This window comes from Nicotiana sylvestris, chromosome 5, assembly GCF_000393655.2.
Source record: "Nicotiana sylvestris chromosome 5, ASM39365v2, whole genome shotgun sequence".
NCBI lineage: Eukaryota > Viridiplantae > Streptophyta > Magnoliopsida > Solanales > Solanaceae > Nicotiana > Nicotiana sylvestris.
This window is the reverse complement of record NC_091061.1, coordinates 150,442,901-150,460,673: the sequence shown is the minus strand read 5'-3', so window position 1 is coordinate 150,460,673 and position 17,773 is coordinate 150,442,901. Positions and strand designations below refer to the sequence as shown.

Here is a 17,773-nt window from a genome sequence, read left to right as displayed (position 1 = left end):
CAACTAGAGAATGGAAAACTACTACAAAAGAACTGGAATATCGCCCAACTGACACTCCAATTTTTGAAAAATGATACCTCTTGAGTCGTACTCTCTCTCCCTCACCCAGGTGTTGTACCAAAGGTTTTCCTGGTGTAACATCCCGTAAATTCGGCTTAGGTATGAATGAACTAAACGAATAATAAGGTTATATTTTGGACATGTGAAGACCCATCAGGATGATTATGGGTGAAAATAGTTGTTTCAAAATCAAGATGGAAAGTAAGGTGCATAAGATTTGACAAAATCGACTAAGTTTGCAGAAGGTCTATCTTCCAGCAGAGTTTAGTAAACATGTGTAATGAATTTGGGAAAACTCAAAACATGAAAGTTGTAGACCTTTGAAATAACTTTTCAACAATATATAATGGAGCTCGAACGGATCTCTGTGCAAAAGGTTATGCGCGTTTTACAGAATAGTATGTGATGTGCGCGCCCGGGAGCGCGACCGCGCTAATTTTGAGGCAGTGTTACTGCCGTTTTGCGTAGTCAGTAGCGCGGTCAGGTCTCCAGTTGCACGGGCGCACTTGTGGGGGGTCGTTTTAAAGCCATATTTCGTCTCCCACAGCCCCAAAACATAAAAACTTGCTCTAGAAAGGGGAACTCTCAAAAACCTAACTCCTTAAGGGTCCTTCCACCACCCAAGGTAAGTTCTAATGGTGATTCTAAGTTAATTTCAATATTCCAACATCTTAACATGGGTAAACCCTCCATATCATTAGATATTCGATTGGGACATCATTGTTGAGAGAAGAAATCCTAGAACTCGAATTCAAGAGGATTGAACTTCAAAAAGGTAATGTCTTCAACCTCTAATTGATTATAAATATTGGATTAATGATTATAAACTCTAGTTCATGAGATATGAGTTGATGGGTTTGATAGAAAATCATGAACGGTTATAGGTTTGGGGTGTTGATTATTGGTTAAGGGTGTTGTTTACCTTATGGGTGATAAAGAATGATGTTGATTATAACAATTTGAGACTTTAGAATTTATCTAGGATCAAGAGAATGGCTTGTTGGGTGTAGAAACACCATTAATAAGGACTATGAAGATTTATGTCACCAAGTGTTTGAGAAAATGCTTAAGTGGCCAAAACATGTGAATATTGCAAATATGGAATCCCTTTAACTTGTATTGATATAGATTAAAGTTGAAAGGGTTGGCGAATGTTATATTACGCTCAAGAGCAGGAAGTTAAGGTATGTGAGGCTAACTCTCTATGTTTGGGAATGTTAATGATTCTCCATACACTACGTTTCTTTTACGACATTACTAATTGTCTCAGAAATATAGTTTAGCCTAGTTCCTTGAATAGTTGCAGAATTTCTATCCTCTAGCTTCATTACTCGTTCACCACTTTCATTCTGAATGTTGTGAGCTCAATGCGTATTCAATATAGACTTGGGTTTGATGCCCCCCGAGTCTTAGTATAGATTACTCAGTATGCCATAAACAGTTGGAGGTTTAGTGTTCATAATCAGTTCAAGAATACATGTCTCAGTCTAGTCCTATCCAGTATTGCAGTGTCATGCAACTCAGTGTAATTCATTATTTCACTATCATGTATTGCAATATGATTCTCAGTTCCTGAATGTTGAACACCTGTATTTGGGCCTGAGGCTGCAATTTATGCTTTATGCATTTTGGACCTGAGGTCGCAGTTATGTATACGTATAATTGGGCCTGAGGCCGCAGTTATGTATACATATACTTGGGCCTGAGGCCGCAGTTGTGCACATATATATATATTGGGTCTGAGGCTGCAGTTTCTTTATTCAGATAAACATGTTGTTCATTATTCAGAAGATGGAGTATGCATATTCTTACTTCCTTTGTTTAGTTCAATTATTAGTTATCATTTCAGTTATCAGTTATCATTGTAGTCACCAGTTATCAGTTACCAGTTATCATCTCAGTTTCAGTTTCAATAGTTATCATTTCAAATATCAATTCTCAGTTATCAGCTTAGTTTAAGTTTCAGCAATTTTAATTCTTTCTTTCAGTTATTATACATACCAATGCAATTCAAATGTACTGACGTCCCTTTTGCCCGGGGCTTGCATCTCACGATGCAGGTAATGAGTTACAGGTTGATGATTCAGAGCGCTAGGATTCTCGTACCAGCTACTTGGCGATCCCCAGTTCTTCTGGGGCATTATCATTACTTTACAGTATTTCAGTATTTACAGACAGTCAGTATTTTCAGTACTTCATTAGAGGCTTTATAGACTAGAGTAACAGCTAGACAGAGTCTTAGGCTTTTCATGTTAAGCTATGTTGGCTACAAATGTGTTTCAAAATTGTATTAGTATTTCCGCACTTTGATTTATAACATCCAGACTTTCAGTATGTCAGCATGTGTTAGTTTATCTTCCGCATTCAGTATGTTATGATATCACATGTTGATTCAGCCAGCCAGTTGGTTTGCTCGATCACATGTAGTCGGGCACCGAGTGTCGTGTTACGTCCTGGCCCAGGTTCGGGGCGTGACAAAGCTTGGTATCAGAGCACTAGGTTCAAGAGTCCTAGGGAGTCTATGAAGTCGTGTCCAGTGGAGTTTCCTTTATATATGTGTGCCAGCCACTCATATAAATGGTTAACTACCAAGACATCTAGGATTGTCTCATCTCTTTCTACTCTAGATCGTGCCATGAAGCTTAGAGCAATAGTTAACCTTCTCTTCCTATCGAATTCCAAACATATTGGATGCCCAAACGACGCGCAGGAGAAACCTAAGGTCCTAAAGAGGGTAATTGCCCATTGGGGTATAATTATGGAGTACAGGTTGGTAAATATGAGACTTGAGAGGATGTTAAAAGTGGTAAGCAATGGATAGTAGTACAGATTAGAGCATAACCTTATCAGAAAGTACAAACGCAGTTATCATGTCTTATAGTTATCAGTTTACCTTAATTCCAGTTATATAGTCTATCGGTTAGCAAGTTTATGGTTATTCAGTACGCTAGTATTTAGTTATATGGTTACCAAATATCCATTTTCAGTGTATCAAAATTTCTGGTGACTTGTGAGTATACAGTGATGCATATGGGTTCTCAAAGAAAATGTAAGTAACAATGATTATAGCGAAATCTTCACATGTTTTAGGGATTAAGACCCAAGACTCACCGGATGGTGCATGAAGTGATTTATCAGATGTGTGTGGTAGTGTATCTGTATGTCAGACCCTACAGTGTAGCAGGTTAAGAATTTGACCGCAAATGGCCTAGAATTGGTCATTATAGTTTTGGAAAAAAGGGGAGACTAAGGGGAAAATACCTAGGAGTCAAAAACATTTGTTACTACCAAAGTTGTGATTTCGTACAACTCATGTAAATGACTAGAGGATATGATGTATGAAATGAGAACCAAGAGCAGCCAATATTGAATTTCAGGAAATGATTTTAAGTTGTTTAGATTTATTCATATTAGAACTAGAAGTACCACGCTAGTAAGCTACTATAAGAAGCAGCTATTGATGTAAGATAAAAGATATGGCAGTTCCCCCTTAGGTTATTTGACTAAGTGATTACCGCGCATGTTTATAGTTTGATGTGATTTTGTATTATATATAAAGTTTGGGGTTAGATATTCTAATTTTGTTTAAGACAGATGAATTCCCTAAGTGTGATCTATGCACATAGTTTAGAAGAAAAAAAGGATAGTATGCGACCGTAAGAAAGGATCGGATAGTGAGGGGTTTTAGGAATAATCTTCTATTTTACTTTAGTTATACAAAGAAGGAGAAGAAAATATAATGTTAGCAGGTGTTAGTAAAAGGATAGTGAGTAAGTTTTGAGCAGATACAACAAATTAGCAATTTCAGTAGAGCTAGTAGGAGTAAAATTTGATCCACTTAGCCAGGTTAACTATAGTGAGTGGATGACAATTTGAAATACTGGACACGTGTTAGAACCCAAAGAGTCTAAGTTAAACCTGAAGTACAGTGGAAATGGGAAAAAACTCAACTAGCAGCGAGAGCACAAACTATAGAGGAATAGCCTTTAGGAATTATCGTAATGTGGTTTCTCAAGGATGGACAGTGTGAATAGAGTTAAATTATTAAAATTGTGTATGATAGTTGTGAATACATTAGTTTTTCGTTAAGTGAATAATTTAGTTTTTCCTAGTAAGAAAGATTTCTCAGAAATAAGTTGGAAGATGAGTCGTTATTGACGTAGAGTGCAAAGAATTGCATAAATAAGGAAAGCTATTTGGATCCCAATATAAGACCTTTGGTCTAAGGGGTTATGTGAAAGTTTTTAGTAAGTCCAATTAGTGATTTGAAACCTGAATAGTTAGCATGAGATATGAAAAAGAAAATCAGTTCAGTAATGAGGGAAAGTTGTATAATTACCACAAGGAATATGCCTAGCATGTGTAAGAAACACAAAATGAGTAGAATGATCACCGAGCTTAGTTATTGATGATAAATTGATCACAGAAAAGCTATAAAATCATGCCTATTTATGTGTTATGAGGGTAGTGCCATTGCACGAGACTCTAATTTTGGAGTACAAGTCAAAGACTTAGATCGCAACAATGCTATAAGTGTTTTCAGGAAGTGCTTAAAATGATAATCAAGTATGAGAAGTGTAGCTCATGATTGAGACAGACAAGATAACTATAGTGAAATAAGTTCACCACTTAGCCAAGCAAAGAGTTTGGCTTTTGGATTCTGAAGATGGTGGAATTATTGTCCAGAACAGAATTTGTTCTTCTTTAGTAGCCGAAGTGAAGAAGAAACGGTTTGATGATCCCTACATGTTGCAGTTGAAAGAGTATATTCACAAGTATAAAACGATGGCTTTTGAATAAGGGGAGATGATGGTACTTTGAGGTACCAAGACAGATTGTGTGTTCCAGACATGGATGGACTTAAAGAGGGAAGATCATGTTAGAAGCCCATAATCCCAGGTATTCTTTCCATCCAGGTTCCCCAACTATTCATCATGACCAAGGAGATTTATTGGTTGAACGACATGAAAATGAACGTCGCAGACTTTATGGTCAATTGTCCGAATTGCTAGCAAGTGAAAGTCGAGCAGTAGAAAGTCTAGTGTTTTCATCCCAAAATACACATACTTTTGAGTGGAGATGGTAAATATGGAAATTTATAACGGGATTATCTTGCTCATTTTAAAAGCATGATTTGATTGGATGATCGTAAATCGACTTACCAAGTCAGCACGTTTCTTGCCAGTAAAAACTACAGATTCAGTAGAATATTATACCAAGTTGTACATTCAGGAAATCGTCTGATGTATGGGACTCAGTTGTCCGTCATTTCAGATTGTGATGCTCAGTTAAAATGAACTTTTAGAAGTCCTTTCAGAAAGGATTAGGCACAAGTTTTTCATCCTCAGAAAGATGGCCAGGCAGAGCGCATTATTCAAACAGTTAAGGATATGTCCTTGATGTTAAAGTAATTGGGATAATCATATACCTCTCATTGACCTTGCTAATACTAACCTACCATTCTAGTATCAAGATGGCATCATACGAAGCTCTGTATGGGCGAATGTGTAGATCACAAATAGGTTGGTTCGATGGAGAAGTGGAGTTATTAGGACCCGATTTGGTCTATTAGACTATAGAGAAAGTCAAGTTGATTCTAGAGCGTTTGAAGATGTTAGAGTTCCAAGTTGATCATTAGGTATTTCTAAAATTTTCGCCAATGAAAGGCGTTATGATATTTGGGAAGAAAGAAAAGCTCGGTCTCAAATATATCACGTCGTATACGATCCTATAAAGGATCGGTCAATTAGCATATGAGTTGGAGTTGCCACCATGATTAGTGGTGGTACAACCAGTATTTCACGTGTCATGTTATAACATTCAAGTTTCCAGTACTCAGATACTCATGTCAGTTTAGTACTCAGATATTCATGTCAGTTCAGTACTCAGATATTCATGTCAGTTCAGTACTCAGATACTTATGTCAGTTCAATACTCAGATACTTATGTCAGCTCAATACTCAACTACTTATGTTACTCCAATACTTAGACATTCATGCAAGCTTACTACTCAGATTACTCACATATTCGTGTCAGTTCAATATTCATATATCCATGTTAGTTCAGTATTCACGTATCCATGGCAGACCAATATTCAGTCAATCTAGTAGTCATTCAGTTCAGTATCGTAATAGTTCAGTAATCATATATTCATTCAGTTTAGTATACAAGTGTTAATGAAAGTTCATGTTTCCACCAGACCCGTTTAAGGTCCGGAGTTAGAAGAAGTTAATGTTAGGACAATCATTCGAGGACGAATGATCCCAAGAGGGAGATAATGTAACATCCCATAAATTCGGCTTAGGTATGAATGAGTTAAATGAGTAATAAGTTTATATTTTGGACATGTGAAGACCCATAGGGTTGATTATGGGTGAAAATAGTTGTTTCAAAATCAAGATGGAAAGTAAGGTGCATAAGATTTGACAAAATCGACTAAGTTTGCAAAAGGTCTATCTTCCAGCAGAGTTTTGTAAAAATATGTAAGGAATTTGGGAAAACTCAAAGCATAAAAGTTGTAGGCCATTGCAATATCTTTCCAACGATATATTATGAAGCTCAAACAGATCTCTGTACAAAAAGTTGTGTGTATTTTACATAGCAATATGCGATATACGCGCCCGGTAGCGCGCCCATAGCGCGACCACGCTAATTTTAAGGCAGTGTTACTGTCGTTTTGCATGGTCAGTAGCACAAGCAGGTCTCCAGGTGCGCGGGTACGCTCGTGGGGGATCATTTTAAAGCCATATTTTGTCCCCCACAACCCCAAAACATAAAAACTTGCTCTAGAAAGGGGAACTCTCAAAAACTTAACTCCTTAAGGGTCCTTCCACCACCCAAGGTAAGTTCTAAGGGTGATTCTAAGTTAATTTCAATTTTTCAACATGTTATTAACTTGGGTAAACCCTCCATATCATTAGATATTCGATTGGGACATCATTGTTGAGAGAAGAAACCCTAGAATTCGAATTCAAGAGGATTGAACTTCAAAAAGGTAATGTCTTCAACCTCTAATTGATTATACTATTGGATTAATGATTATAAACTCTAATTCATGAGATATGAGTTGATGCGTTTGATAGAAAATCATGAACGGTTATAGGTTTGGGGTGTTGATTGTTGATTATTGGTTAAGGGTGTTGTTTACCTTATGGGTGATAAAGAATGATGTTGATTATAATAATTTGAGACTTTAGAATTTATCTAGGATCAAGAGAATGGCTTGTTGGGTGTAGAAACACCATTAATAAGGACTATGAAGATTTATGTCACCAAGTGTTTGAGAAAATGCTTAAGTGACCAAAACATGAGAATTTTTGCTAATATGGAATCCCTTTAACTTGTATTGATATAGATTAAAGTTGAAAGGGTTGGTGAATGTTGTATTACGCTCAAGAGCAGGAAGTTAAGGTATGTGAGGCTAACTCTCTATGTTTGGGAATGTTAATGATTCTCCCTACACTACGTTTCTTTTACGACATTACTAATTGCCTCAGAAATATAGTTTAGCCTAGTTCCTTGAATAATTGTAGAACTTCTATTCTCTAGCTTCATAACTCGTTCACCACTTTCATTCTGAACGTTGTGAGCTCAATGCGTATTCAATATAGACTTGGGTTTGATGCCCCCGAGTCTTAGTATAGATTACTCAGTATGCCATAAACAGATGAAGTTTTAGTGTTCATAATCAGTTCAAGAATACATGTCTCAGTATAGTCCTATCCAGTATTGCAGTATCATGCAATTCAGTGTAATTCATTATTTCACTATCATGTATTGCAGTATGATTCTCAGTTCCTGAATGTTGAACACTTGTAGTTGAGCCTGAGGCCGCAGTTTATACTTTATGCATTTTGGACCTGAGGTCACAGTTATGTATACGTATACTTGCGCTCGAGGCCGCAGTTGTGCACATATATATATTGGGCCTGAGGCCGCAGTTTATTTATTCAGATAAACAGGTGTTCATTATTCAGAAGAGGGAGTATCCATATCCTTACTTCCTTTGTTCAGTTCAATTATTAGTTATCATTTCAGTTATCAGTTATCATTGCAGTCACCAGTTATCAGTTCAGTTATCAGATATCAGATATCAGTTAAGTTATAAGTTACCAGTTATCATCTCAGTTTCAGTTCCAATAGTTATCATTTCAATTATCAATTATCAATTCTCAGTTAGCAGCTTAGTTTCATTTTCAGCATACATACCAGTGCAATTCAAATGTACTAATGTCCCTTTTGCCCGGGGCCTGCATCTCACGATACAGGTAATGACTTACAGGTTGATGATTCAGAGCGCTAGGATTCTCGTACCAGCTACTTGGTGATCCCCAGTACTTCCGAGGCATTATCATTACTTTAAAGTCTTTCAATATTTAAAGACAATCAGTGTTTTTAGTACTTCATTAGAGGCTTCATAGACTAGAGTAACAACTAGATAGAGTCTCAGGCTTTTCATGTTAAGCTATGTTGCAAATATGTTTCAGAATTGTATTAGTGTTTTTGCACTTTGATTTATAACATCCACACTTTCAGTATGTCAGCATGTGTTAGTTTATCTTCCGCATTCAGTATGTTATGATATCACATGTTGATTCAGCCAGCCAGTTGGTTCGCTTGGTCACATGTAGTCAGGCACCGAGTGTCGTGTTACGTCCAAGCCCAGGTTCGGGGCGTGACACCCGGGGAGGTTTTGATCTAGTCGATAAAGGGGAAGTCACCGAAGTTCAAAGTATAATCCATCACCTCGCCTTCCAGTGGCATCTCCAGACTCGAAGACGAAAGGACCACATAGGGAAACCCCAATACAAGCATGAAACGAACATGAGCAAAATAACAATATTTTATACCCTTCGACATCACTCTCTCCGATAAAAACTAAATCAATCAAACTGGGACTCACCCAGGAAACACAGAGGTTGAGCAGAACCGGGACTCTCCTAGGGGACACCCGAAACTCAAAAAAAAGAAAAACTGGGACTCACAACAAGTTAATATTTCGACAAGCTCGAAATAACACCTTTTTACGGTCAAGGGCAATTGCAAAAAAAGAAGAGTTCGAACTCGCTCGAACCGCAACAATTTAATATTTCGACAAGCTCAAAATAACATCTTTTACGACCAAGGGTCATCGCCAAAAAGAAGAGTTCGACCTCGCTCGAACAACAACTGGTTAATATTTCGACAAGCTCGAAATTACACTTTTTATAGCCAAGGGCCATCGCCAAAAAGAAAAGTTCGACCCCGCTCAAACCGCAACAGGTTAATATTTTGACAAGCTCAAAATAACACCTCTATGGCCAAGGGCCATCGCCAAAAAAAAGAGTTCGACCTCGCTCGAACCGCAACATGTTAAAATTTCGACCAGCTCGAAGTAACACCTTTTACGGCCAAGGGTCATTGCCAAAAAAAAAAGAGTTCGACCTCGCTCGAACTGCAACAGGTTAAAATTTTGGCCAGCTCGAAAGAACACCTTTTACGGCCAAGGGTCATCGCCAAAAAAAAAATCGACCTCGCTCGAACCGCAACAGGTTAATATTTCGACAAGCTCGAAATAACATCTTTTACGGCCAAGGGTCAGCACCAAAAAGAAGAGTTCGACCCCACTCAAACCACAACAGGTTAATATTTCAACAAGCTCGAAATGACACCTTTTTACGGCCAAGGGACATCGCCAACAAAAAAAGAGTTCGACCTCGCTCGAACTACAACATGTTAATATTTCGACAAGCTCGAAATAACACCTTTTACAACCAAGGGCCATTGCCAAAAAGAAGAGTTTGATCCCGCTTGTACCGCAACAGGTTAATATTTCGACAAGCACGAAATAACACCTTTTACGGCCAAGGGCCATCGCCAAAAAGAAGAGTTCGACCCGCTCGAACCGCAACAGTTTAATATTTCGATAAGCTCGAAATAACACCTCTACAGCCAAGGGCCATCGCCAAAAAGAAGAGTCGACCTCACTCGAACCGCAACAGGTTAAAATTTCGACCAGCTCGAAATAACACCTTTTACGGCCAAAGGGCTATCGCAAAAAAAAAGAGAAGAGTTCGACCTCGCTCGAACTGCAGCAGGTTAAAATTTCGACCAGCTCGAAATAATACCTTTTACGGCCAAGGGCCATCGCAAAAAAAAAAAAGAGTTCGACCCGCTCGAAATGCAACAGGTTAATATTTCGACAAGCTCGAAATAACACCTTTTACGGCCAAGGGCCATCGCCAAAAAGAAGAGTTCGACCCCGCTCGAACCGCAACAGGTTAATATTTCGACAAGCTCGAAATAACACCTTTACGACTAAGGGCCATCACCATAAAGAAGAGTTCGACCTCGCTCGAACCGCAACAAGTTAAAATTTTGACCAGCTCAAAATAACACCTTTTACGGCCAAAGGGCCATCGCCAAAAAAAAGAGTTCGGCCTCGCTCAAACTGGAACAGGTTAAAATTTCGACCAGCTCGAAATAACACCTTTTACGGCCAAGGGCCATTGCCAAAAAGAAGAGCTCGACCCAGCTCAACCCGTAACAGATTCATATTTTGACAAGCTCAAAATAATACCTTTTATGGCCAAGGGCCATCGCCAAAAAGAAGAGTTCAACCTCGCTCGAACCGCAACAGGTTAATATTTCGACAATCTCGAAATAACACCTTTTACAGCCAAGGGCCATCGCCCAAAAAAAAGAGTTTGACCTCGCTCGAACCGCAACAGGTTAGCATTTTGACAAGCTCAAAATAATATCTTTTATGGCCAAGGGGCATTGCCAAAAAGAAGAGTTCGACCCCGCTCGAACCGCAACAGGTTAATATTTCGACAAGCTCAAAATAACACCTTTTATGGCCAAGGGCCATTGCCAAAAAGAAGAGTTTGACCCCGCTCAAACCGCAACAGGTTAATATTTTGACAAGTTCGAAATAACACCTTTTACGGCCAAGGGTCATCGCCAAAAAGAAGAGTTCGACCCCGCTCGAACCGCAACAGGTTAATATTTTTACAAGCTCGAAATAACACCTTTTACGATCAAGGGCCATTGCCAAAAAGAAGAGTTCGACCCCGCTCGAACTGCAACAGGTTAATATTTCGACAAGCTCGAAATAACACCTTTTACGGCTAATGGCCATCGCCAAAAAGAAGAGTTTGACCTCGCTCGAACTACAATAGGTTGATATCTTGACAAGCTCGAAATAACCTTTATGGTCAAGGGACATTGCCAAAAAGAAGAGTTTGACCTCGTTCGAACTGCAATAGGTTAATATTTCGACCAGCTCGAAATAATGCTTTTATGGCAAAGGCCATCGCCGAATAAAAAGGAAAGGTCGATCTCGTTCGAATTATAAGGGGATAGTATGTCGACGCTAGCTCAAAACAACATCCCTACGGCAAAGAGCCATCGCAAAAGGAAGATTCGAACTCATTCGAGCCCAATAATGCCTTTGCAGCTATCGGTCGTCGTCACACCTTTTTCCCTTCTTCTTATTGAAAAAATTTATTTCGCTACAAACTCTAAGTTCAACCTCGCTCGGATATATATATAAGAAAAAGGAGGTGACTTCGTCCGAGTCAGCGACAGTTCAATCCCGCAAGGACGACTCAAGTCAAGACTAGCTTCGTCCAAAACAACAAATTTATATCAACTCAATTGAGTCAAAGACGAATCTGCTTAAAGCAACAAGTCACCAAGTCAATCCTGCCCCAAATAGGAGAATCGAATGGGACTCTATTAGGACTCACGATGAAGTCCCGCTCAGTTCGGTCAAAATTGGTTTCCTTGAAAAATCAGGAATCCACTATGCGAAGATCCAAAAATTTACGCCAAAAATATGTAAAGAAAAAGGTTAGAAGATACAAAGGACGTACATCGATGAAAGCTCCTTTATTTAAACAGTTGTGCAAATAGCTGCAGATTATACACGGCTAAAACCGGTCCAGTACAAAAAAACGAAGAAGGCAACAATGACAAACAAAAGAAAACAACAACAAAGATAACTTTTTCACTCGACGCGCCATCACCGTCCTCCTCCTCATTGTTGTCTCCAGGGAACTCCCCCTCAGCATCAATATCCTCGCCGGCCTCCGGTGTCACAGGATCATAACCACAATTAACACGAGCTTCACGCGCCTTCGCCCGAGCTCCCTCATAAGCGGCCTTAGAAACATTGCCCGCTTCACATAAAATCTTATAAATGTCCCGCTAGGCTTCGACATGGACCCAGAGCTCGTGCAGATGGCAGGGAACATCGACTGAGGTAGATTTGACTTGGACCAACAACTGCGCCTTTTCGGCCTCAAGAGCAGTGACCCGATCCCCCAAGGCTGAAGCTTCCCGGTCAATGTCGCCAATGCGCTCTTCGAGCCTCGCCTCCTTGAGCGTAGTCGTCGCCCTCTCCAAATCCTGCTCATATTGAAGGACGTGGGCAGTGTCCTCTAATGCTACAGCCCCTGCTGAAGCCGACACCCAAGCACTTTTGGCACTCTCCAACTCGGAGACCTTCCTCTCCAGCTCAGCTAATTTCCCCATCCACTCGGCACTCAAAGCCTGGACTCTAATGGCGCCCTTATCCAACTCGGACTGCAACGACCGCACCTTCTCCAGAAGATGCTCACACTCTGCAGTGATCCCCTTCCCCAACTGAAGTTCTTCGTCCTTTGTACGAAATTGCTCCTCAATCTCGCTATTCCTGCGAATAGCCTGTATCAACTCCTGATCCCTCTTCTCCAGTTCCTCGCCAAGGATTGATTATTGGCGTTTGCCCTCAGCCATTCATGTATCTCACGGCACTTGTTGTGGTAGCGCCGGTACTTCTCCAACATCATCAAGAAAATTTTGGCCCGAGTGTCAAACCTACGAGCACTTTCAATCTCCACCATGTACGTCTGAAAGACGAAAAGAGTTAGTAAAGGTTGAGACCGCCAAAGATAAAAGGAACGCAAAAAGAGGAAAAACTTACCCTCAAGCCCATAGCAGCCACTTCGTGCATCAAATCGACATCACGGACGTCCCGAAGAGCCTCACACTCGGTGACAGAGCATAAAAGGTCAAACTGCGGTACCAAGTCCTCTGTATCTCCTAGAAGGTTAATCTCCGACGAGATTTTAAGAATACGGGTCGGGCACCCCCTCGTGTACCATCGTACAAGTAAGGCCTTCCTCAAACATCCTGACATCATCAGGATCAAGAGCTGATTCAGATATGTAGTCATCGACCACGACACTTTTTCCCCTTTCTGTGGTCGAGGAAGAAGCACGACCCGGTCCAGAAGATGAAAGCCCGCCTAAGGTAGCAACAACGGCCTCGGGATCCCAACTCCCCTTCACAGTAGTATGTGGATCAATCATAACAACCAGAGTTTCTGCCATCGGGTTGGTTATGGTAACCGGTTCTACCTCTACAGACAGGTAGGCATCGTCCCCCATCTCAGCCTCCATTAGGGGAATGTCGCCGTCTAAACGTGCCACGATCGAGGGAGCCATTTCGGACTCCACCCGTCATCTCTTTGACGGTCCTTCCCCGTCATCACCATGGAATGATTCCCCAGATTGAGTAATAGTTTCCACGCACATGGCTCCGTCCGTAGATTTAACTCGAGCAGTCTTTGCCGTGGGTCGAACAACGGACCTTGGTATGGGCTGAGCAGAAGATGTCGGCTGACAAAATGTGAGTGGAGGAGCCCTCGCCTCCCGCACTCTCCCTGATAACGAAAATAGTCGTATAAGTAACAAAGTCAAGTTGCAAAGCGGAAAGCAGAAACTATGGCAAGACTACTTACTAGTGAGGGGCTTACGACCATATTTCTCATAGAAGGACGACTATTCGCGAACTCCCGCCGTATGAGGAAGAATGGAATTCAACCATTCACGGATATCATCAATAGGCGCAGGGGGTAGTCTTGCGGCTGCAAAAGCAGAAACAATTTAATACTGCCCAAAGAAGTATGGTCGACTATAAGTTCTATTTTTTGGGCAACCCTATATAATTCGCCACAAGGTGCTCGGTCCGCACATAAAAATAGTTCTCGTAGAAACGACGATTGGATCTACCATCCATCTTCACCACCAGGCTTTTTGTCCCTCGATGGCGCATATGGATCGTCGTGCCACAGATGAGTTGAGGGGAAAAATTTTTGAGCATGTGCCTCAGAATGATCTCCCGATCGGCAAGCTCCGCAAACTTGAGTAACATGAGGAACAACTTATACAAATACGGCGAAAGTTGAGATGGACACACCTTGTAATAATGGCAGAAATCTACCACCAAGGGAGGGAGTGGAAGCGTATACCCTGCAATGAAAGGATATGCATAGAACGCACAATATCCTGGGCACTCGAAATGTATAATATCATCTCCCACCGCCGGCAACATCTTGACGTGGTGTGGAATTCCCTACCCGGCCTTCAACTCTACAATCACTGCTTCATCCATAACAGAGGAAACAAGTTTCGTTTCCTCTCTGGCAGGGCTATTGAAATCGGTCCACGCCTTCCCTGGACGAGGCAATATTTCGGCCGCCATTGGAACCTCTTCATTCTCTACTATTTCTACTCCTCCGGGAGAAAGAACATCAGTTTCCGGTGCGCCAGGACTGCAGCATAATTGTCAACGCGGGAAGAAGTACCAGCCATTTATCCTAATTGAATAGAATGAAAGAACAAAGGAAGTAAGGGAGAAGACGGTGATGTCAATTTCCGGCCAACAAGAGAGAATCGAAAACCTGAAGTCTCGGGGAAGATGAAAATTTGCAAAATTCTTTTGATAAATTAGAAAACGTGTGCCAATAAGAATGGTGTTTCCCTATTTATAGGGACATAAATGCCCCAAGCAGGAAACCCAAGAGTCGCCAATCAAAACTGATAGGGCATGAAACAGTTCAATCCATGGGGAACGTGTGTCATAATGGCAGTAACTGCAGATGACGTTCCAAATCAATGCAACGTTTCGATTCTGAACGGACGCGACGAACCAAAGATATCATTAAGGCGTTGCTCCATCGCCTCGTTCAAAGCATAAACAGTCAGATTTCTCCTAACCTTCAAATCTATAGAGTCCGCCCGCTGAGCCCATCAAGGGATGACCTCGACGGACGGAGGGACTAACTGTATAGGTCAAAATATGATCATAGGGGTCGACCAAGCTGGGACCTTGCCCAGATGGCGAAATAACAAAAAACATCACGACCAATCCCAATCAACTCATCGACAGTATATGACAAGTAAAGGCGGTATTCGAATAATGTCGAAAGAGGCCATCATATGAAAGCATATTGGTCAAAGAACACAGAGAATCCAAGAACTATATATAGAAGGGAATTTCGGAAAAGGGGGGACCTTTTTCTGACTACTCTTTCTCGTATAGTCTCTTCGGGTGAAGGATGTAAATTGTTTCTTTCTTTTTTCTAATTAAAGAGAAGATTGTAACATCAATAAGATGAGAATGTTCCCATGTTCCAATGAGGATCTCTCCATATTCTTTTAGATCTGAAGTTGATTATGTTTGGCTAAGATTTATCCTTCTTCTTATCATTAATTGATTTATTCATAAGGTTCAACACTTTTTGGTCAAACATTGATAAAAAGCGATTTACTCTCTTAATGAGCCTATCTATCAAGAATAATCGATCAATAAACTTGAAATACCAAATAAATAAATAAATAAAAATATTTGTAATTTTGAGACAGTGTCTATATCCGACAATCAATTTGGGTTCATGCTGGATCGCTCGACTACGGAAGCTATCTACCTTATTAGGAGGTTGGTGGAACAGTACAGGGATAAGAAGAATGATCTACACATGGTGTTTATCGACTTGGAGAAAGCATATGACAAGGTCCCTAGGGAGTTGCTCTGGAAATGCCTTGAGGCAAAGGGTGTGCTGGTAGCTTACATCAGAGCGATCAAAGACATATATGATGGAGCTAAGACTAATGTTAGGACTGTGGGAGATGACTCGGAGCATTTCTCGATTTTTATGGGATTACACCAAGGCTCTGCACTTAGCCCGTTCTTCTTTGCATTGGTGATGGATGCACTGACAAATCATATTCAAGAGGATGTGCCATGGTGTATGTTATTCGCTGATGAGATAGTTCTAATTGATGAGACACGACACGGTTAACGAGAGGTTGGAGGCTTGGAGGCAGGCCTTCGAGTGAGCAGGACTAAGACAGAGTACCTGGAGTGTAAGTTCAGCGGTGAGCCAATGGAAGTAGGCAGGGACGTGAGGCTTGGATCACAGGTCATCCCCAAGAGAGGTAGTTTCAAGTACCTTGGGTCAGTTATCCAAGAGGATAGATAAATCGACGAGGACGTCACTCACTGTATAAGAGCAAGCTGGATGAAATGGAGGCTAGCATCTGGAGTCTTGTGTGACAAAAAAGTGTCATCAATACTTAAAGGTAAGTTTTATATGGCTGTGGTTAGACCGGCCATGTTGTACGGGGTAGAGTGTTGGCCGGTCAAGAACTCTCATATCCAGAAGATGAAGGTAACAGAGATAAGGATGTTGAGGTGGATATGCGGGCACACTAGGATGGATAAGATTAGGAATGAGGATATTCGGGAGAAGGTGGACGTGGACCTTGTGAATGACAAGATGCGGGAAGCAAGGCTCAGATGGTTCGGACACGTGCGAAAGAGAAGCCTTGATGCTCCGGTGAGGAGGTGTGAGCGGTTGGCTTTGGTAGGTACGAGAAGAGTAGAGGGCGACCTAAGAAGTATTGGGGAGATGTAATTAGGCAAGACATGGCACGACTACAGATTTTCGAGGACATGACCCTTGATAGGAAGGTCTGGAGGTCAAGCATTAAGGTTGTAGGCTAGGGAGTAGTCGAGCTTTTTCTATTTCATACCAGGGGTGAGACGGGTTTGATAGGGTTGATCTTAGATGGTTAGTGGTTAATGTTGAGTCAACACTATCCTTTCTGTTTATCATAGCCTCGGGCCTTAATTACTGGTTATTGTTATTGCATGTCATCTATTTTATGATTTTTATGCTTCTATTACTATTTCTATGATTTCTGCTAACATTATTGATGAATTGTCTCTTCTTGTTTTATTTTCGTCTTCCTGAGCTGAGGGTCTATCGGAAATAGAGTCTCTGCCCCGTCGGGATAGAGGTAAGGTCTTCGTACACGCTACCTTCCTCAGACCCTACTTTGTGGGATTTTACTAGATCGTTATTGTTATTGTTGTATTTGTAATTTTGAGACACTTATATAGCCAACCCACTTCAAACGATATTTACAAACAAAAAAGGGAAACTATATCCCACACGGAAACCCAATAAATATATACAACAACAACCCGGTGAAATTACACAAGTGGAGTCTAGGGAGGGTAATATGTATGCATACCTTACTTCTACCCGAGGAAATAGAAAGGTTGTTTCCGAAAGACCCTCGGCTCAAGAAGACAAAAAGAGACAAATACATCACTACCATCAAATAGAAACCCAACAAATATATAATAATAAGAAAACAAATAAGATCTGGCTTTCAGGTCCAACCAAATCCTAATATTAAAATAAAAAAACTAAAAAAATAATAATAATTCCTAAACTCAAGGAGAGTCTAGCCGTCTACAGTGTGAATCTCTGCTGAAAACAGCAAGTAAACAAAATCTCTGTCCTTTTCTTATATTGCATCAAAATCAGTACGTTCATCTTTTGGTTGCCTTAACCCTCTGACTTTTCTCCCATAACCCTATTCTAGCTCCGGCCACT

The 17,773-nt window shown here is 40.7% G+C and overlaps 1 protein-coding gene across 1 annotated transcript; it reads left to right on the top strand.

Moving 5' to 3' along the window:
• Nucleotides 1-15,760: 15,760 nt before the first annotated feature.
• LOC138869493 (secreted RxLR effector protein 78-like) lies at nucleotides 15,761-16,168 on the top strand. The gene has a single exon (XM_070147113.1). The coding sequence runs from the start codon at nucleotides 15,761-15,763 to the stop codon at nucleotides 16,166-16,168; it is 408 nt and encodes a 135-aa protein (XP_070003214.1).
• The last annotated feature ends 1,605 nt before the right edge of the window (nucleotides 16,169-17,773 follow it).

What these genes read in the sequence shown, in the direction of transcription:
- LOC138869493 (XM_070147113.1), top strand. Translation starts at nt 15,761, where the DNA reads ATGCTGGATCGCTCGACTACGGAAGCTATCTACCTTATTAGGAGGTTG.